Raw genomic sequence first — 22663 nt, forward strand, 5'->3', positions numbered from 1 at the left:
CACAAAAAATGTGGATTGTTATGTGCAATAAATATACTTCACTGTCTTTAAAACTTGTAATTAACACAATCAATTCACACAAATTACTAACACACACAATGAGTTGTTGGTGGAAGTGAAAATAATATGTTGCCAATGAGCAATGGTTGACACCGTGATCCAGAACACCCGGGCATTGTGCTTAGTCCCGTCTTCGACGTTTGACTATTTATGCCTTAAACTGATGAGTAAGGAAAATAACGACGCGGGGTGACGCCCGTGTCCTCGTAAACATAACGAGAAGAATTTTTGAAGGGGCAAAGGTCTGCTTACTGAGGTGACTCGCCTACTTTGTGAGATGCCTCGTAGGTCTAGGACCTTCCCCGTCTCCTAAACTGTAAAAAGTAAGCAACAATCTACAGGAGCCGTGTGGCACAGCGTATGTGTTCGGATTAGGGGGGCACAGATTCAAACACCACTGCAGACAGCATGTCGTTGTGTCCCTGAGATACTTCACCCCAAATTGCTCATGTGGGGATTGCCCACAGTATTGAGTATGTAAGTCGCTTTGGATAAAAGCGTCTAACAAGTATCATGTAATGTACAGGACATTTGCGACCTTATGTTGGGATAGTTCATTTGGCAGACAATGTGTATGCAAGATGTTTTTCACACTAATTTACCTAAATGTAACATACAAGATTATTACATACTAGAAACAGGTAACAGTATGTATGGAAGTAGCCCCTGTAATACACCAATGGGAAAACAACAACATAAAATACCACTTAGTTGATCCACGATAACAGCACCATGATGCAGGGTAGCCTTCGCAACTTGTTGTATACTTCACATCCTAGAGCAGAGGCATTGCTTTTGCCAGATGGTTTTATAATGTTACCTAAATATGTTCTACTAGGTTTCACAGAAATAGCCCTAAAATAGGCTAATTTCGTTAATAGTTTAGTTAGTTTTGTTTTATCAGATAATACAATCACTTATATTACCGTATAAGTGATTGTACTGCTCCTCCTATGGGTTAAATGCAGACAACGCATTTCACTGTTTGTGCTGTGTGCTCTACATGTGTGACCATTAAAGAGGGTTTCATCCCTCCGATTCTATGTCTATGTATTTTAAGTAAGAAAAATATGGTACAAACAAATAAACAGTCCCTTTATTCTTAGTACTGCCCTCTTTCATAAGGTAAACTACCATTAAAACATGTTCTGTATAGTGTCAGGACCGCAAAATATGGAAAACTAAAAATACTTTTGTGTATAAGTTATATGTGTAGTTTAGATACAGATTTTCCTCAATATCATCTCCTGGAATTACATCTGCATATTGCTTCGTTTTTTATATCACATTTGCTGTATTGTAAACAACAAACAAAACAAAATATTTGAAAAAAAGCATGGCAAAATAAACAAAAACAAAAAACTCCATGTTCCATGATGCAGCGGGGCAGCTCTAACCTGCTGCGCGGTGTTTCTCTTCAGTTGATTATCACCGACCGCTGCCTCTCGTCGCTGCCTCTCGGATCCGTTAGAGGAGAAATGGCTGCAGCACTGTCCCGTGCCCTCAAATTACCCGGTAAGATGCTCTGTGTGTATTCTACATGACCAGAAAAACATTTAAAAACAGACATTAGCGAAACATGTCTCAGTCAGGAGGACTGGGTGTTTATGTCTTGCTCCTCTGCTCAAAAACCATTGATTCATTTGAAGCACTGATTTGTCTGCACTGCACGCATTTGTTATGAAATAAACCCAGATGAATGCACATGTTTTCGCCAGGTTTTCGCACATGATGTCATTCAAGATTTGTGTGTGTTGACATCTCTCATTCAAACCGTCACTGCTGGGTTCTGACCTAGGTTCTGACTCTTAGCCTAGCTGCTAGCTGATGTTGACCTAAACACACCGAGCTGCTGCTGGAAGGCTAAACAAGCGATGAATGCTAACAAAAACTATACGTGACGTCACGAGGAAACACGTTAGTATATATATACTAACATGACGACGTCGCAAGTAGTGATGTGAATTAGCACTAGTGTTTTTATAGTGGTATTTTTTGTAGTATTTTTCCAAATTATTATTGGTACTGGCTGCTTTTTCACTCCTTTTTATTATGGTGCTGCGTTTTATTTTAAACATGGGAGTGTACTTTTGTGTAATACTTTGTTATTTCAATGTTATTTACTCCAAAATAAGGTAAACATTATAAGATGTATAAGAAGCCTAGTTGTAGTATTACATTGTTTTTAGTGTCCTATATAACGTCCTTTCAGGTTTTCAAATTACACATTTCTAGTTTAAGTTCCTATGTTTTTATATACATATTTTATTTTTATTTTATTCTAAAAGGTAGAATCTGTCACAAATCACAATTTCCCCGCTGGATAAGTAAAGTATTCGGATTGTAATTCTGATAAGCCAAAACATATTAAGATATAAATAAAATACTCTTTTTAATTCTGTTCAATATTATATAGAATTCCTCCACTCATCTTATTTTAATCTTTTAGCTGCACTGTCCCTTTTGCTATAAATGTCCCCACTGTAGGACAAATGAGACAAAAATGACATGAAAAAAAGTGTATATATTGGAACTAGTGATGTGAATTAGCTCCAGGGTTCCATAGTGGTATTTTAAGAGACCACTGCAGCATTATCAGTTTCTCTAGTTTTACTATTTATAGGTATGTGTTTGAGTAAAATGAACATTTAAAAACAAAGAATTCAATAAACAACTGGTTGACACCGTGACCCAGAAGACCCGGGCCTTGTCTGTAGTCCCGTCTTTGACCAGTTACTACTTATGCCTTAAACTGATGAGTAAGGAAAATAACGACGCGGGGTGACGCCCGTGTCCTCGTAAACATAACGAGAAGTATTTTTGAAGGGGAAAAGGTCTGCTTACTGAGGTGACTCACCTACTTTGTGAGATGCCTCGTAGGTCTAGGACCTTCCCCGTCTCCTAAACTGTAAAAAGTAAACAACAACAATCTACAGGAAACTTGAGACCCCCACATAAAATGTGTATGCCAGATTTGTTTTTCACACTAACTTACCTAAATGTGACATATATGATTATAACATGGATACAGGTAACAGTATGTATGGGAGTAGCCCCTGTAATACACCTATGGGAAAACAACAACATAAAGTACCACCTAGTTGATCCACGATAACAGCACCACGATTATTTTTTTGACTCACCTACTTTGTGAGAGTAGGACCTTCCCCGATCCCTAAAATATGAACAAAGCGAACCATTTTAATTTCAAGGGAAGTAAAATGGTATTCCTAGTGTAAATGTTTGAGTACCAAGGGGAAGTACTTTGGAAAAATGTGGAATTGGACACTAAGTCCTTACCTACAGAGGAGGAAAACTATTAGTAGCCACAGTTAAGGGATCACAACCTATTCTTACTGTAAGTGTTTTTAAGATCGCCCTCAGCATCCTCTGTAAGAGGACTCATCTCTAATGCATCAGTATATGGATTAATGGGATCTATTATTGAGACCATATGAGTATTTGTGTATCAACATTATTTTTTTATTACTTTTTTACGCTGCTATGGACAATCTTGCACTAATGTACATTCCCAAAGATATCGAAGTGACTGTTATTTTGTATATATTGATTGTTGTGTTTTTATCTTAAAGGTGGGGTAGGTAAGTTTGAGAAACCGGCTCGAGATACACTTTTTGTTATCTTCCATGGAATGCTTTTAACATCCCGATAGCAATGAATATCTAAAGTGCTTTGACAAAAAATCCATAAAGAAATGTCATCTCTGGAAGCCGTAGTGCTGTAAAAAGCACGACCAATCATCTGAGCCGGCCCGGCTAAAGTAACTGGATGGCCTACCTGCCTGTCAGCCTTCCATCTGTGCACAAACTTATCTCGTGCCCTCATTGGTCATGTGCGCGTTCGTGTGTCTTGGAGGAGGGGCTCTGTAAGGAAGTCTGACGGAAGTGGTAGATTTGTTCCGGCTGTGTATTTTCAAATTCTAGCGCACTCAAGCTGGTTTCTCCAAAATTACCTACCCCACCTTTAATTTGTGCATATGTATAAATGTGTCTGTTGATATAGGATATACATATTTTATACATATTTGTATTTGGGATTGTGGGAAACGGTATTTTCGATCTCTCTGTCTGTGCACACAAACTGAAAGACTGACAATAAAGTTGACGTTGACTCTGACGTGTCTGTGCAGGGAAGAAGGGCTCGGAGCTGGGGGAGTACGACCCTCTGACCCAGGCCGACAGCGAGGACGAGAGCGAGGAGGATGACCTCGTCCTCAACTACCCCCGAAACGGGCTGGGCAGGGACGGCTGCCTCGGCTCGGGACCCTCCAAGCTGCGGGGGGCCCGATCGGGAAGACTGGTGGGGGCCGAAGATGAGGCTCAAGAGGAGGAGGAAGAGGAGTACGACGACGATGAGTGGAGAGAACGACTGCCCAGCAAATCCAGGCCGGACAGAGAGGAAATGAAAGGCATGCAGTACTGGAGCCACAGAGACCCGGGGAGGGACAGGTCGGGGGAGGACAGAGGGGGGCCCGGGACGTTAGGGGGGGCTGGGACTGGGGTTCACAGTACTGAGGCGGAGGAGAAGAGGATGAGGATGAAGACTGCTATCCGAAGTGCGTTCTTCCTGGTGCCCTTGGTCTGCGCGGCGCTGCTCGTGCTGCTCTGTGCGTTCCTGATCCCCTGTAGGAAGGGAGATCTGGGGAAGAGGCCGACGTGGGAGAGAGCGCTGGGAGACGCCGGAGGTAAAGATGATAGTCAGCCATGTTTTATTGCCTAAATCAGGGGTGTCCAAACTACGGCCCTCAGCAAATTCAAAAAGTATAATGGAGTATGGCCCTCTTGTCTCTTACATGAAAACAGATATCACTAGTAATCACTTTTCAAATTCAGTCAATTCAAGTTGAAAACGTTTTCTAACAAATCTAAGTTGATAAGAAAACAGCCCATAACTTATTTTCATAACAAGCTTGAAATAAACCCTTCCTATTTCCTCTTATGTTAACCAACCTGCTGCTTCTGTTTTAAGGAATGAGCTGCTCACAAAATAATTGAAACCCTCTGGAGAGCTGGGATTTAGGCTGATTAAGCATCATTACCTACATTTGATTGATTTTGCTAACTTATAACTAAGGATGCTCCGATCGCCAATTTTGGGGCCGATGGCCGGAATCAGTATCGGCCGACCGCTCGCCGATCCGATCGAGTGGGCATCAGAAGTGCTGTGCTCCACATGTACCAGCCATTGTTAACCAATCAGAAGTGGCCCATGATAGAAGGTGATAGACAGATTGATCCAATCACCTGTCAAGTATTTTTGAAAGTGCCTGCCCTTTTCCAAATGGCTTCCAATGGAGCTTTAGATGGTCAGGTTAGTAATGCTCCATCACATGTTTTACATCTATTGCAGGGTGAATCTTAAACTGAAGCTTGACTTTAAACTACATGTGTCAAACTCAAGGCCCGTGGTGGATTTAATTTCGGCCCGCAGGATAATTTCGAATTACTATTAGATCTGGCCCGCCGGTATATTGCACGCACACCTTCACTCCATCCTGAGGGTTTCCTCCGCTCAGAGCCTGAGCCCAAACATTGATGAACTTGCACCCAAGATTACTATGGGGATCTTCCATTTAAAGTGATGTGTAAAACTCAGTTAATGGGGCTCATTCACTGGCGCTTCCACAAACAACAACCAACATAATTATTACACTCAAATGAAGTACATTATTCAAGTTTACATTAACTTTGGAGAATAACACGGGAGAAATTAGCGGAAGCGCTCTCTTTTCCTCTATCCCCCTCTCTCCTGACAGCCAGTCAGTATCGTCTCATGCAGCTCACTGATCCAGTAATGAGTGACCCGACAGTGAAGAATAAATATATCAGGGTTCTTACGGTCATTAAAAACCTGGAAAAGTCATGGAAATTCAAAAATCTAATTCCAGGCCCTGGAAAAGTTATGGAAAACAATATTTTTCCCAAAGTTTTGGAAAAGTCATGGAAATGTAACTAAAGTTGCATCAAATATAATTTATATTTTATCTAATCGCCGACATAGTAATACTATAATGATAATAAATACTGTATGGTATAGTAATGAAACGTAAAATGGCATTTAACTGTCGAGGTATTTTGCTGGTGAGAGATTTGAGTTGCTTTAGCATGTAGAAGCTAGTAAGCCTACTATTTGATTTGTTTTAGATAGGAACCGCTGAGAGAGTACTTTGTTGGTCATGGAAAATTAGGTAAAGGTCATGGAGAAGTCATGGAAAATCATTTGTAAAAAAGTGTATGAACCCTGATATATGTATAACTAGTTTAGTTCCAGAGGTAGATAAACTAGCTAAGTGTGTTAGGTCTAACTCTGAGTGTGTGTTGCTCCACTCACCGGTCCGTCACAGCGGGCGGAGCTGCAGGATTTCTGCTTCACACACACCGCTATTTTACTGTCTTTTTCAGACACCTTAAAATACTGCCAGACCGGTGAAGCCATTTTGATGAGCTTGTTCGGCGGCCGATCGATATCGGAGCATCCCTACTTATAACTGAACTGATGAGGCGATAAACCTCTAGTGAGTGGCCCTTCATATATTTGTCTGTATGTGGCCCTCGATGAAAAAAGTTTGGACCCCCCTGATCTGTAATATTTGTTGAGGCTACACATAGGCCTAGTGGCCTTACACCAGTTCTAATCATGGAGGGGTCACTGGGGTCCAAAGTGTCACAGGCGACATTCACAAAATAGATGCAAAACCACCATGGAGTGACCAAAAACAACTATTTGTTCCTCAGTGGTTCTTAAAAACGTAGAAAATCCGGCTGTTTCTCATTCCACACATTCTCAGTGAATCCTGTTCCTGTGTGTCAAGTAATGTGAGTCCTTGAAATTGTGGGAGATGGGCCTGGAAAGTCCTTCCAAACTTCTTGAATTGTAAGGGTTAACCGTGCAAAGAGACATCAGGTTGTTACCAAGAGACACAGATGCTTAACAACTATACAATCTGTGGTTCTTGCTCAAATGTAGGAAAGGTGGAGGGGCCTTTCTCATATCTGTGTCCAGAACCCCATTGTCTCAAAGTCCAGCCATGCTCATAACGCTCACTTTATAAAGACTTACTGGGAGTCTCTGTGGCTAGACACCGCAGACTCATTCATTTGTAAACTGTAATTACACAGGGTTGTGAGAATCAGTCTACCCACCACATGTTCTGTTTCAGCATGCACTAAGAGCATTGTGGAGTGAAAATAAACACAAACTAGACAGGACTGTGTCTTTTAATGACCACATCAGTGTTTGTGACTCTTATGATTCACACATTTGTTCCTATTATTAGTCGTTTAAGCTTCAGTCAAACAGTGGCTGCAGGTGGTGTTCACTTTGTTGTGTTTCTCTCTAGGTGTAACTCCACCGGCGCTGGCGTTATGGGATGTTGACGGGGATTCAGTGGCGGACGTGTTTCTGGGAGTTACTGAATGGACCAATGATACGCATCCAATGCAAGGAAACAAAAGTATGTCACCTATCTTCTTTCCCCTTCTTTGTCCTTATGTTTCAGAATGTTCCTAAGAGTGGTGTAGTCCTAAAACATGAACATTATTTAGCATTTTAGCACGTCCTGGTCCCTTATCCAGCAGTTTTTGAACGAGTCTTTGGTAAGAGGCCTGAATAAGGTCTATGGTTAACACAAGCTTAATATATTTTCTGGTTTTGTTCTACAACATAAAATATTTCCGTAAATACCCAACTGGTGAATATCTCTTAACTTCTCTGTTTAAAAAAACCAGCGGTTGCTAGCAAGTGGCTAAATGAGACTCCCTAGCGTCATCACGCCCAACATTAGCCACCTTTAGCTTAGCGGTGGTGATGTAGTTCCTTTATAGCCTAACGTTAGCTTTGTACTTCTGGCCATTGCATTTACACTTCGAAACTCATGAAGCGGTGTTAATATGTGGAGATGTTCCTGCTGAGTCTCATACAGTTGTTTCTCACAGACCCAGCTTTTTGTCGAGGGAGACCTTTTGACGCTATCTTCCAGGTGTGTTTAGATAAAAACACTCTTTTTATGATGTTCCTTCTTCCGTCCAGTTTACCGCGCGGTGGCCCTGTCTGCGGTCACCGGTCAGACGTTGTGGACGAAGGAGATGCGTGAGTGTGTGATGTACATCCAGTGTGGGCTGCAGTACAGCAGCCAGCCGGGCCCCGTGGTGCTGCTCATCGGGAAGTCCATCATCATGGCCGTCAACGGCACCACAGGTGAGAGACCAGCAAGATACAAAATGTCTGGTTCAAGATCACAGGAGGGGAAGAAGTACTCCATTAAGAGAGGCGACTGGATGTTTGGCAATCCATCCCCAGTTACTAAAACATTTTAGTTTTCTCTTTTCCTCCTTTCGGTAGTTCTTTTTTATTTTATTTGTTGGTAGTATGTTACCCTTGGCCTTTTTGTTTTTGTCTACGATGCTGTCGACTGGCGGCTTCAGACTATTCTCAGGAATTGTCAATGTCATTTCCTCTTGTACGCCATGTGAAGGTTTCGGGTACCTACCTACTGTATATGGTGTATGTCTTTGCTTTATTGTTACTAAAAGAAAAATTCAAAATAAAGTATTTAAAAACTTGATAGGTGTTATCCAACGTGTTTAAAACAGGTCTGATTTCCTTTCTCTCCCCCAGGGAATCAGCTGTGGTTCGTCCTGCTGAAGAACATTGAGTCCCAGGCGGTTTTACTCCCAGACCTGCAGGGCGACTCCGTCCCAGATCTGCTCATCGCCACCCTGCCTGCAGACGAGGTTCCTCTCCCTCTCTGAGTGATTACTTCACAGCTCATGTTTCCACACCTTAGCCTTCAGTGTTCTGCTCTTCTCACTCCCAGGCTCTGGACCTGTCCCTGACGCTGATCTCCGGGCTGTCGGGGGCCACGCTCGGACATCCCGTGCCTTTCAACGTCACCGGACAAGGGAAGCTGATTGGTCCTCTGCTGCATGAGACCCAACAGGGGGCTTACTACATCCTCTTTGGACTAGGTAAAGGAATCCACTAGGGAGGAAGTATCTCTCTAGGCCGACCTGGAGGTTAGCATCTCAAGGGCTCCCTCCACAAAAAGCCAATGGGAGCGTTGTAGTTGAAACGTAAATGCAATGGCTAGCAGTAAAAAGCTAACGTTATCCACATGACTTCACATCACCAGCGCTAAGCTAAAGGCGGTTAGTGATGGGCGTGATGACGTTTAATCGTCTCATTTAGACACTTGTTAAGAACCGCTGTTTTTAAATTCATCAGTGGGGTATTTACTGACGTATTTTAGAACAAATCGTGAACCCTTCTTCAGCTTGTGCTAACCACAGACCTTATTTCAGGCATCCAACCAGAAGAACATTCAAATCCTAATGTCTGGGTTAAGGACTCACTCCTACACCACTCTTGTGTTCAGGCTGTCGTTGGTATTTTGAGGGAATTGATTTATGTAATCTACATTACAAATTAAAGGTGGGGTAGGTAATTCACTTCAGAATCACTTGTTATATTCCATGCAATGCTCTTAACATCCCGATAGCAATGAATAGATTAAATGCTTTGACAATAAATACATAAAAACATTTAATCTGTGGAAGCCGTGGCGTTGTAAAAAGCACGACCAATCATCTGAGCCGGCCCGGCTAAAGTAACTGGATGGCCTACCTGCCTGTCAGCCTTCCATCTGTGCACAAACTTATCTCGTGCCCTCATTGGTCATGAGCGCGTTCGTGTGTGTTGGAGGAGGGGCTCTGTGAGGAAGTCTGAATGAAGGGGTAGATTTTTTTCGGCTGCGTACTTTCAAATTCTAGCGCACTCGAGCTGGTTTCTTCATTCTTACCTACCCTACCTTTAAATACTGAAGATTTTTGTCACTGTCTTTTTCCCTCAGGTAATGTGGAGGCCATCTCTCTGCGTGATGTCTATATGAAAGCTACTGGGAAGATGCCTCTGACTCAGGCTCTCAGCAGGAGGGATCCAGGGTGGGAGGCTCTCAAGAAAACCAACTCCTCGTCCTTCATACACATTTACAGGTACGCACATGGATCTTAGTCACTTAGACTTTGGGACTTAGTGAATCAAAAATATATTGGTAGCGTTTTTTAAGTTGTGGTCAAAATATTGATCTAATGTCAAACTATTTTCTAGGGGAAACATTTTGTTCAATTTCCTAGGTTTTAGGAGTATTATTTACATAGATTTTATTTTCCATTTCTTCAGTTTGTGATTATTTGGGATGTGTTTTTTATTGATATTTGAATATATTTATTATCTTCACATAACAAAATGCTTTGTGGTTTAAGACAATGGAACAGTTTCCTAGGTTGCATACGCAGCGATTAAAAATATATAAGTATATAACACAATTTACAACTGATATTACAGTAATCCCTATATTCTGTGTCTTTCTCCACAGAGGATCTGAGCCGGTGGAGTTCTTGCTCCCTCTGGTGGCCGGTTTTGGGAACAGCCACAACAGCCTGGACCCGGTGTCCAACCTGAACTCCAGCCGGAGTGACTGGGCGCTGGTGTCCGGCAAACTGTCCGGCAAACTGTCCGGCAAACTGTCCAGCAAACTGTCCGTGCTCCGGCAGAAGGACATCAAGAAAGAGTGGACCTTCAACTCGGATCCCATTCACAGGTGAAGCCCCGACACTCACTATGTCACTACTGAGCATAGAGAGATACATTTGTCTTCATTTATGGGGGGTGAAAAGATTGACAATCCATGTAAAACAACACCCATGAATACCAAAAAGAAAATGGAAAATGGAAAAGTAGTAAAAAGGTGTGAATAGTGTATAAGGTGCAAAAACTGGAATAAAAACGAAGTAAAAAAAAAAAATCTATCATATGTTTGAACCACTGAAACCACTGTGTATCGCTATTTTGTGAAATGATCCTAAAATATATCTCTCCGTCTTTCGCAGCCAACCCGCCCCGGGATACTTCAACAGCGATGGAGTCCTGGATCTTTTCATCACGCATGCAACAAATGGCACCATGACGGTAAAACAAACACACCATTCATTCGTACATTAAGACTCAAGCTTTATGAAGGGCTGACATGCTGCTGTCAAACTGCTCTTGTTTGGAAATATGAAGTTGAGAGGATAAAATAACATTAAGACATCTCTAACTGACCTCTTTGTTGTCTCTTATTGTTGTTACTAGGCGCTGGTTGTTGACGGGGACAACGGGCGTCTCCTCTGGTCGGCAAACTTCGTCTGTCCTCGTCTAGTTTTGGAAACTTCTGCAATCTCCACCTCAACCGGCCAATCAGCTTTCCTCTTCTGGGCCAGCGATCCAATCAGAGCTCTGAAAAATGGGACCAAGACAACCGTGAGTCTGCCAGAAAATGCTAACGTATTTCTGGGTTAAGGACTCATTCCTGCACCATATGTTGTTTATTTAGTTCAACCCAATAATGAAACACTCACTGTCAGGGAATAATTTGCCCTGCATGTCCTCCTTCGCCCTCTGACGCAGATGCCCAGCCTAAGGCAGCCGCTATCTCCCATAAGGAGGGGCTGCCCTAGCATGTTGTTGTTGTTACCAGTTTGTGACCGGGCAACTTTCGGTCAGAGATAGTTATTGTTGTGGGACACCTGGAACACATCCTTCTCGGGGTGTAGATGACCCCGAGCCATAAGCGACAACAAATGTGAATCAGTGTCCTCAGCTGTTTAGTCTATTGAAGAATGTTGATTATTACACTCTGAACTAGTTCAAACCTGGAGCTACAGGAGGGCTCTTCAGAATTGATTGTGGCATCTCTACCGTGTGGTCAACTCGTGGCCCGGCCGAACCTCCAAATAAACCGTCAGTGTTTGCCATCAAAGCTCCAGCTCTCCATCGTGTCTCTCTGAGTCCTGTTTCCTATTGCTTCAGAAGTTTCCCCCACACTCACCTGTCCCCTCTGGTCGTGCAGGTGTCTCCAGGTGTAGCTACAGCCGAGCCGCTCATCAGAAAACTCTTCCTGTTGCATCCTGCATATCCCACCATCCTGCTGGAGCTCACCAGCACCACGGACACCGCGGTCACCTCCGCAGGTGAGGGTTAAAGTCTTTTAAAGGGACAGTTCACCCCAAAACGTAGTGCTCAATTCAATTCAAAACCTTTATTTATCCAGGTAAAATCCCATTGAGATCAATGATCTCTTTTTCAAGGGAGACCTGCAAGTGCTATTTATCAATATTACATTTTGGTGTGAGTTGTCAAGGTCCAAGGTTAGTTTATTTGTATAGCACATGTTAAGATACAGAGGCAATTCAAAGTGCTTCACATAGAGATTTATCATATAACACTAACAAAATAAAGACAATTCATAAAAGCGATAAATTACTGGCTGCAGCTCAAAGTGCAATGATAAGGCACGGTTAAAGGATAGCTTTTTTGATCATAATCGTCATCAATAACTCAAATGACCAAGCAGCTGAAAACGATGCCGACATAATGTTCAAGTTAAAGACGCGTTCTACTTCTTATGTTCTCCTGCAGTGAGTTACCAAGAGCGGCAGAAGGACGCCTCCTACATCACGGTCTCCTCCCGACCCACGCCCGACTCAGAGCCCGGCGCCCGGATAGTGAAGAGCATGAGCCTCCGAGCGGCCATCACTACAGGACAAACGATCAGACTGGAGGAGAGCAGCAAGCCCGGGCAGCCCGTGAAACCCAGCGCCTTCGAGATCAACAAGTTCTTCAGGGGGTTGACCTTCAAACGCCAGGTGAGGAAGACACACGTGTGAGAGATCACAGATTGTTTGAGTAATGTGTAATAGAGTGGTGCAGGCAGGGGCGGACTGGCCATCGGGACGTTCGGGACGAATCCCGATGGGCCGGTACTGAAGTGGGCCGGTCGGACAATGTGGGCCGGCCGGTAACCGGCAGGGCTCGACATTAAATGGCCCGCTGGCCCGGAAGCACTATTTAGACACCGGGCCAGCATAACGTACTTTCCACTTGCCCGCTCGGGCCACTAAAAATATTGCTTTAAAAATATTGTCCTGTGGTATTGGTATTTTGACTAGCAATTTAGTTAAATTGTTTCGTTTATCAGCGCTACAACATAGCGTTCCGTGAGTCGGTTGTCGTTGTTGGGTGAAAAGCAAACAGCTGTTTGCTGCGGAGCGCAGCGCGAGCAGGTTCCCGTGAGCGGGAGCGCGCTCCTTCACTACAGACTATCGCGCCACCTAACCATTCGCCAAAATGTTTTTAATACCAGCGGTAACCGGCCAAGCGCCGGGCAAAATCTTCAAATAAAAGAAAGTCACCGGAGGAGTTAAAGGAGAGTGACAGGGAGCATGAGAAGAAGAGGGAGAGAAAGTTTCAGCCAGCTTGATCGATGGAGTTGGCTTCTGGTGGTGCAGTGACGCATCCTAAAACCCTTTTATAATCTATCGATTAGATTTATGATTCGAAAATTATAAAAGTAGGGTAGACATGTGGAGATTATCCAGCTGAACAAAACGTGCATTTATCAAACAGGTTTGTTTTCCACAGACCTTATTTCCAGCTATTTTCCAAAACCCTGTGGAGAAATCCCATTGCTTTTTGTCGAGGGAACCAGCAGTTTACTTCCTGGTTTTAGGACGCATCACTGGCTGCACCTCTCAATATGATGCCAATATAAACAAGGTCTTCTGTCGGCTCTGTACCTCATTGCCGACAAGTAAGTGAAGAGTAGACAATATAAAGGTATTGGCTATAGGGAAATGTCCCAGCAGTTTAGGATAATGAAGGTTCTAATCTAATCAATTACATAGCCATTACATGTCTAACTCCTAATGACAGGAAGGCAGAAAGCGCATTATACAAATAATAATACTCATAATAATAGCAGACATTTTTTAACAATGACCACAATATCATTATTTTAATAAACTAAATATGAACAATTGAGGAAAATGAGGAAGAACTGATGATTCAAATGTTGTAGTAGCCTACAAGTAGTAATGTAGTTAGTGCATAAATTACTATTGCAACAAATGTGTTAATTTTCTTCATTATTAATCGATTTCTATTTTGGACGAATGCTCCGGGCCAGTGGTTACAATGGTGGGGCCAGTGATAATACAAGTCCATTTTATCCTTAATGTCTACCTCTGCGGTAAGTCACTAGCACTCCCATCCCCCTCCCCCCCCCCCCCATCGACAATTTACTTTCAGTATTTACTTGCGGTACTTACTTGCGGTATTTACTTGCGGTATTTACTTGCGGTATTTACTTGCGGTATTTACTTGCGGTATTTACTTGCGGCACCGCGGTGGGCCGGCGGTACCGAAGTGGGCCAGTCGAGAGTCCCGGGCTGATTTGTAGTCCCAGTCCGCCCCTGGGTGCAGGAGTCTTAAAGTCAGACATGAGTGAGCATTAAACCCTTTGAGCTTCTTGTTATAAGCTTGAAATACGGTCTGTGGTTAAAACAAAGGTCATGGAAATTATGATTATCAGAGAATGTAATCCTATGATGTTATTTAACGTATATGCATAAAACGTATACAAAAAAAAGTAAAACAAATCCTACAAGTCCATGTTCAGATAACAAGACAGTTTAATTGTTCATCCTATATATAAATAATAATATTCTGTAAGCCTTACATGTCAAGAGACAGTAGATCTCAGCACTCATAATCAGTCACAAGGTGCCAGTGATCTGATCATGGGTCTATTGATAGGGTCATGGGTCAGTTATCTCCTGACTAAGCGTGTATTCATTGTAACTGTATAAAAGCTCTCTCTTCAGTGTGAGTAGTTGCACTCGGCTGTGGAGACATTGCTCTACATGTTGTTTGCCTCTTTTGCAAAAGATTACAGACTCAGAAGGACATCTCTGTGACGAGTTAATTTCAAGACTTTCCACCAGCTGAGCTTACAACATCTTCACATTTTGTTCTACAACATAAAATACCTCATTAAACACCCCACTGGTGAATGTCTAAAGTTTTTACATGTCTTAAAAACAGCAGTTGCTAACAAGTGTGACTAAACGTCATCACCCCGAACATTAGCCACCTTTAGCTTAGCGGTGGTGACCGCATGTGACCAGGATGTAGTTATAGCGTTAGCTTTTTACTCCTGGAGCTTCAGAAATCATTAACGTGGTGGAGATGATCCTGCTGAACTGATATTCCTCAAAAAGACAATGGAAAAATCCCATTGTCTTTTTTCGAAAGAGCCCTTGAGACGCTTACTTAAAGGTCCCCAATTATACTGTTTTTCATCAATATATTATAGGTCTCAGATACAAAACATTTCTCTGAAGTGTTTGGCTCCAAATACCAAACACATCATTGCAGCATTACCCATAATCCCCTCTGTTTCAGCCCTGTTTAAAAAGTGCTGATTCTCTGGGTGTTTCTCAATGTCGAGGAAGGATGCTCCAGAGCCACTATTTCAAGCATACTACGTCATCGAGTCCCGCCGAAGGACTGATCCAATGTCCAGCATACTTCGTCGCGAGATATTTCGAGGCTGCACATGTGTAGACTCCGCGGTCTTAAAATCCCCACAATGCTTTGCGCACGGACCAATTTCCAAATCTTTGGCGGAAATCACGCTCCATTTAAGGCGGGGCCTCGCATATGACGCACACCTGTTAGCCTGTTCCACCATTCTTCGTTTCCGAGGATAGGAAGGATTCTTGCCTCGCGCTTCTGAAGCAAGTGACTCGGAAGACATGTGCTACGAAGCAAGCGTCCTCGACATTGAGAAACACCCTCTGTCTGTTACTTTAGATGAAAATAAGGAGCCCCTCCCCACGCCCCTCTGAGAGAGATTTGGTTAAAAAGAACACAATGGTGCTCTAGGAGGACATCCAGGTGATAAGGGGAGGGGGGGACTACCTTGGTTGCTGATTGGCTAATGGTTACACAAGCACATGAAGAAGAGGGGACACATGTTGATGTAGAAGAGACATGAAGAAGAGGGGACACATGTTGATGTAGAAGAGACATGAAGAAGAGGGTACACATGTTGATGTAGAAGAGACATGAAGAAGAGGGGACACATGTTGATGTAGAAGAGACATGAAGAAGAGGGGACACATGTTGATGTAGAAGAGACATGAAGAAGAGGGGACACATGTTGATGTAGAAGAGACATGAAGAAGAGGGGACACATGTTGATGTAGAAGAGACATGAAGAAGAGGGGACACATGTTGATGTAGAAGAGACATGAAGAGGGGACACATGTTGATGTAGAAGAGACACGAAGAAGAGGGGACACATGTTGATGTAGAAGAGACATGAAGAAGAGGATTTTGCATAATAGGTGACCTTTAAAAGAATACATCATCCCTGCACCTCTTACATCTCTCTTGTGTGTTGCTTTGTTTAGTGATGAAGTGCTGCCTCTTGAGGAAATCACGTACGGCTGGAAGAGACTAACGTTTGTTGAGAGTTCTGCAATAAAGAGACACTGAGGATCCACCTGGAGCTGTACATACATCCTGTTTGGTTCACTAAGTATACATTTATTTTACGGTACCTGAGATTTCCTTTCTGTATAAAATGTGTTGGTCCTATTGTTTGTATTATGTTGGTACAATGACATGTTTATTTAAGTTATGGGAGGTCCTTAATATTTCTCCGATTGTTTGGATTTGATGGTGAAGCTCAATAATCCTGATGGAAGAACATGTCCATGTGTTTACAGTTTTCAGCTCTCCTATGCTTCATCCAAGGCCCTTTTCTCATTTAGTTGGTCATGCTTTGTGTCATATCAAAGCCACTAATATTCTTCTGACTGCTCATCACGTTAGCATTATAGGGTGACTGTAAATATTGAATGCTGTACAGTATTTATTGCATTGCTTTAACATGTGTATTGTTTCATTTGATGCTCTGATGTGAGATTTTGTATGGTTATATAATCAACCATTTGTTTTATTTCTCTGAATATGTGGCTGCTAAAGGTTATGGCATTTCAATGTAATCTGCAACTTCACATATCGCAAGAGAAAGAATGAAAATCAGTTCTGGCTGCATCGTGTGTCCTTTATTTCACCGTCTCAATGTTGTTGTATTTGAATCGGGCTGTTGCGATTGATTATCTATTCCCAATACTGCACGAAAGCTCTTAAAGGTGGGGGAGGTACTTTAGGAGAAACCAGCTCGAGTGCGCTAGAATTTGAAAATACACAACCGGAAAAAATCTGCCACTTCCTCACAGAGCCCCTCCTCCAACACACACGAACGCGCTCATGACCAATGAGGGCACGAGATAAGTTTGTGCACAGATGGAAGGCTGACAGGCAGGTAGGCCATCCAGTTACTTTAGCCGGGCCGGCTCAGATGATTGGTCGTGCTTTTTACAGCGCCACGGCTTCCACAGATGACCTTTCTTTATGTATTTATTGTCAAAGCACTTCAGATATTCATTGCTATCGGGATGTTAAGAGCATTCCATGGAATATAACAACAAGTGTATCTCGAGCCGGTTTCTCAAACTTACCCACCCCACCTTTAAGTTCAGAGTTCTTGGTTAAGAGATGACCTTTCTTCGTAAAACTGCGGTGCATACCACGCCATATTAGTACAATTTCCAGGTTTAGAGAAACGTTCTCATTTGTCTTCAGGTAATGATGTGTTTCCACTAACACTCGGCCGGGTCTATGAGCAGAAACTTGCCCTTCAGAACTTCCTTCTACTGCAATTTAAAAGTTGCATCCATCTGTGCTGAATTTCTGCTTTTGTTTTTGACCCCTGAGCGTATCCTACTGTATTAACATTCACTACTCTACTGTCTTCTTAAAGAGAATAAGACATTTAAACAGCACATGTTGGACTTAACTGCAAGTTAATGGGGCTTGATCACAAATTAAACACAACCCTCACAATAAAACGTGTAATAGCTACGTTGGTCCACAGGGCAAAACGTAGCTATTACACAAATAACCCTCTCAAGATGTGACATGGATATAATGTTTTGTTTCCTATTTATTTCTAATGAGCAGTGTCCGTGTCACGTGATCGCATACTTTCCTAGCGTGAAAAAAAAAAACCCGTTGTGAACACCCGATTTATTTTGAGTGGAAAATCCTAAATTGTTGATAGTTTGGCCGTTAAAATGCTTTTTGATTACATTTCTAGCGAGAAGTGTATATTGTACTTTATGTCCAGTGGATGTGTAGGATCCATGGTTTGATAGATATTACGAAGATTATTTGAGCTCCATTTTTTTTTTTACAAAATATTGTATCTATGTCACGTCTCGAGAGGGTTATTTGTAGGGATGGGTATCGTTTGAAATTTATCGATTCCGATTCCGGTTCTGCTTATCAATTCCGGTTCTTATCGTTTCCCCGTTTCGATTCCAAAATTGTAAAAGAAAGAGGTCAAACGTTTAGATAACAAAAATATCTTTATTCTTTTCAGCTTTAACTGAAATTGTAACAAATAAAAAATATACATGCAATACAAATGTATTGCACAATAGCTGTGCTTTATTTTAACTGAGCTATGCCTGTGGCAAGCTATTAACAGGCATTACACTGTGCCTTGTCTTTTTCTTTTTTAGTGTAGTGGAGCCTCACTTCAGAGCGTTTACCGCGACCCATCTTTGGTGTTATGAAGTGACTGAGCTCGTGAACTGTCTACGGGAGGGCGGGGGGAGCCTTGCTGCGGGGCAACTGTGGACCTCTGTCGCCTGTCAGCGCAACTTACATGATGCCGTTTAAAAAAATTAAGGGCGGTGCCGGCCATCAGCGTACCGAGCCGGCCGTCAACGGCCCGCTGACGACCGGCCGTTCTGTGATTCTCCAGGTCCGCCCTGTATTCCACCGGGGCGCCGCGGTACAGACGGACCCGCTGGAATACAGGGTCTACCGCGTTTAGGAACCGTTAAGCAGAACCAAAAAGGTGTATTTTGTACGGGTACCCGGTACCCGGCATTTTCTTATCGGTTCTCATCTGGAACCGAGTTTCGGTTCCCAACCCTAGTTATTTGTGAATATACTACGTTTTGCCCTGTGGACCAACGTAGCCATTACACGTTTCTTTGTGAGACTGGGTCATAAACACTCATTTAAATGAACCACCAATCAAAGAATAACCCAAATGAAAATCTAAATAAATCCCAAAACACTCATAGTTTTCGTTTGAGATGCAAACAGCAACACCCTTTTAGTTTTTCGTGTCCCTTTTAAGATACACTTCAGAACAAAAGACACAACAGGTGTGTGGGTTTGTAAGTGTGTATTTACAATAAAGGGGAATATATGTCACAGAGGACGAAGCAAAGCCGGGTCAGAGGTCAGCAGAGGGTCATGGGTTGTGTCCGCTGTAGAACTTGGACAGGAAGTCCTTGGGACGAGGCTCTTCGCTCTCGTTGAAGAATCGCATGATGTGGGTCTTCTGCTTCCAGACGTGGATCGTCTCCTGGAGCTCCATCTTCCCCTGGAGAGGAAGTAGCAGACACACATTTATTTGTTCAGTTGTGATGGGAAAGTCTTATTAATGATCCGTCAACACTGAGATGAGGAGCTGGTCAGCCGATGAAATAGAGCTTGGAAAAACTTGATAATTCAAAACTGACGAGTATATTCTTTGCATCAAGGCTATGTTTAACAGACGGCCTGTTCACACCAATTTGTCTGCGCATGTTTGTTGTGCAGCTAATCAACAGTGCAGATTTAATAGAATGACACATTTGTGTTTAAATCGGCAAAATGTGGGCTATTTACGATAGCCGAGTACTGTTGCTAGGGTAAATGCAGGAGACACACAATGACGCGTTCAAGCTCTGTTCATTAGCAGAACAAATAAAGTATTGGGCAAAGGTACATTTCACCATTATGTGTTTTGAATGTATCTTGTAATTTAGGCTCCTGAATAGATTCAGGTGTTTTAAAGAGAATTTTCCAAAGCAATAAATATACTTGTATGTTGTGATATAAATTACATTTAGGATCACATTTACAAAGTACATTTTCAGGACAAAAAAAAGTGTGGTTAGTCTGGAGTCTAATGTAATGTAATGTGGTACTAAATGCACTAAATAGGTATCGTTTTAAAAGAAAATATGATTGTATGGTATTTAAGGAGCTGTCTTCACCTTGATGACCAACATGTCGATCACTCGGGGGTCGTTGACGTGCTTGTTTTTGTCGAACATCTCCCTCACTTTGTCTCTGCCCGTACGCACGTTGATGTCCAGCTGAAACAGAGCCACTGTAGAGAGAGACAAACTATAAGTCACCTTTTCCCACCTCAGCAACCTGTTCCAGGAACACGTTTGTTATGATATATTTTACAACTCTTATGCTAAGGTGAGTGCCTCTGGACAGATCAAATGTGTAGGTGTTATTTATGCTCATATTAAGAATGAAATGCTACTGCAATGTCTTTTAAATAAAGCATCGTTAATGGGATTTTTATAAAATGCACACGTTTGTTATTAGTATCGAAGCTGAGTTGGCACACAATGTAACTTGTGTATTAACTGGATCTAAATGTTGACAGTTTACACAACATGCTATAAACAGGAAACACACATTTCAAAATGACCTTTTTTTAAGAGGTGTTTTAGATATAATCCAAAGTAAGATGAACATGTCATATTTATAGTAAAAGCCATATGCTGTAGATTAAAGTAAGGACCTTAGCATGGAGGGATTCCCTGTAGTATATTCAAAACCAATATCAGTGTAGTATTTTCCAACATGTATAGCCTATGGAATTAATATCGGAAGGAGTACATATTGCATGGTATGGACTCTTACATTGCATGGCTACTCATTATTCAATTAGCTTAAGTGACACCACGAACGTTTATATTAAATATAGAAGAAGCAAAGTGTATTGTTATGATTGTGTTGCTGTTAGCTAGCGGCTAACGTACAGCTGAAGCTCCACATAGACACGACCTTGACGCCGGTTCTGTCAGTTTATATCATGTTACCCTCCACACAGAGCCACATACCGGTGCTGGGGATCTCCCGGTACCAGGCCCGGTACAGCTCGCGGACCCTCCGTTTCGCCTCGTCCAGGTCCCGGCTGAAAATGGGTTTGACAACTTTAGAAGCTCCAGCGGCAGCTCGGGTCGCTGCTGTCGACGCCATGACTGCTGTCGTCACTGGACTTCCGGTTCTTCTTCTTCTTCTGTAGCGCCACCTGGTGGACTGGCTGGTTTGAGGGCTACAGCAGGGGTGTTCAAACTTTTTTCAACGAGGGCCACATACAGAAAAATATACGAAGGGCTGGGCCACTCACTAGAGGTATATCGCCTAAATTGGAAAAATCAATCCAATATAAGTAAATTATTCTTGACACTTGAAAATGCTTTAAAGGTCCCATGTCATGGCCATTTCTACTGATCATAATTCCATTGTTGAGGTATACTAAAATAAATGTATATTGTGCAATGTTCCAAACTCACATTGGTTTCAGCATCTCTGTATAGTATGTGTATTCACTCTCTGTCCTAAACGGCTTGTTGGAGCTCCTGCCCCCCCTCCCACTCCCCACCTCCTGCTCAGAGATCAGCTGCTGGGCTGTCAGAAGAGGGGGAGGAAAAGAGAGTCTCCGTTTATTATTCTTGTATTATTATTATATATGTCGTTATCAATTTGTTTTAAAGCTCAATAAATAACAAAGAAGACCTCTGAGCGGCACTTTTCTTATTTTGTCGGAAACTCTGCCGACACTAAACAGGCTACCTGATATGATATTGACTTTCTATAAGCACACACTTTCCATAAGAAGACTATACCGTGCAATTGTTGTGTCAAATGATGCACCCCCGTCGTGAAATGCACCCCTTGACACGGGAACGCGCATTTGAACGTATAGTCCGCTATTCTATGTTATCTTTTTGATGGTTGTCGAATCCTGGATGTTGCATTCATTCGTCACTTATTTTTCAGTTAATTTTTTATTTAATATATGTTTTTATTTAATTGTGACGTCCTGTCTGTATATTGCTTGTACTGGTGCTTTACAATGTATTGTTTATTTTTACATCAAGTGCTTGAGGGTGGGATTAATATAATTATTTTTATTTTGCGGGTAGCTTTTTATGAACAGCCTGGTTGCCACGATATGCACCCCTCGCTATCTCTGACAATAAACGTGCCACATACAGGAAACTTGCTTCATTTAATTGGTACTAGTCCTACAACTATCCTCCAAAGTTCTTGAGGGTGGGATTAATAGAAGCATCTTTTTTTGGGGGGGGGGGGGTGCTTTTTACGGCAGGCCAAGGGGTGCATTTCACGACGGGGGTGCATCATTTGACACAACACCAGCAACAGTATTTCAAATTTGGGCACCAGGGGGCACAATAAGACAATTGAATACATTTTAAAACAGCTACTGCACTGTAAAAGCTGTGACCAATAGTTACTTAAAAAAAAACAAAGTGACAATTAATATAATTAAATTGATTTTAATCACAACAATTTGATTAGAAAGTCCTGAATAAATTGAGTTTATAAAACATAATTATAATAAGTAAATGTGTGGAATTTATTCATTTTGATTGAGTTTTTATTAACCAATTATTGGAACAAACCACCAAGCATATAACTTACAGCAGGTATATTTATTTGTGCAGAATCTAACAAACAACAACAAAATGTTCACCAACATTTACATTTTTTTAGAAAGAAAACAAATCCTATAGGCCTA

General features: G+C 42.2%; 2 protein-coding genes and 2 non-coding genes across 4 annotated transcripts; 3 read left to right on the forward strand and 1 right to left on the reverse strand.

Moving 5' to 3' along the window:
* The first annotated feature begins 210 nt into the window (after positions 1 to 210).
* On the forward strand, positions 211 to 364 carry LOC117542522. Its single transcript, XR_004568451.1, has one exon. It is a non-coding gene; the product is annotated as a U12 minor spliceosomal RNA (small nuclear RNA).
* Positions 365 to 1455: 1091 nt separating this feature from the next.
* fam234b (family with sequence similarity 234 member B) lies at positions 1456 to 17022 on the forward strand. The gene is made up of 13 exons (XM_034210210.1): positions 1456 to 1575; positions 4211 to 4765; positions 7421 to 7534; positions 8110 to 8277; positions 8698 to 8813; positions 8897 to 9047; positions 9929 to 10070; positions 10454 to 10678; positions 10968 to 11046; positions 11212 to 11379; positions 11969 to 12089; positions 12538 to 12764; positions 16374 to 17022. Exons 1-13 carry the CDS (start codon positions 1539 to 1541, stop codon positions 16374 to 16376), a joined length of 2106 nt encoding a protein of 701 aa, XP_034066101.1. The 5' UTR covers positions 1456 to 1538; the 3' UTR covers positions 16377 to 17022.
* Positions 2803 to 2956, forward strand: LOC117542521. Its single transcript, XR_004568450.1, has one exon. It is a non-coding gene; the product is annotated as a U12 minor spliceosomal RNA (small nuclear RNA).
* Positions 17023 to 19214: 2192 nt separating the features above from the next.
* Positions 19215 to 21124, reverse strand: ndufa6 (NADH:ubiquinone oxidoreductase subunit A6). Its single transcript, XM_034210229.1, has 3 exons — positions 20958 to 21124; positions 20091 to 20206; positions 19215 to 19432 (listed from the first exon to the last, which is right to left on the reverse strand). Exons 1-3 carry the CDS (start codon positions 21094 to 21096, stop codon positions 19301 to 19303), a joined length of 387 nt encoding a protein of 128 aa, XP_034066120.1. The 5' UTR covers positions 21097 to 21124; the 3' UTR covers positions 19215 to 19300.
* Positions 21125 to 22663: the final 1539 nt, after the last annotated feature.

Source organism: Gymnodraco acuticeps, unplaced genomic scaffold (genome assembly GCF_902827175.1).
Source record: "Gymnodraco acuticeps unplaced genomic scaffold, fGymAcu1.1, whole genome shotgun sequence".
In the NCBI taxonomy this organism is placed as follows: Eukaryota; Metazoa; Chordata; class Actinopteri; order Perciformes; family Bathydraconidae; genus Gymnodraco; species Gymnodraco acuticeps.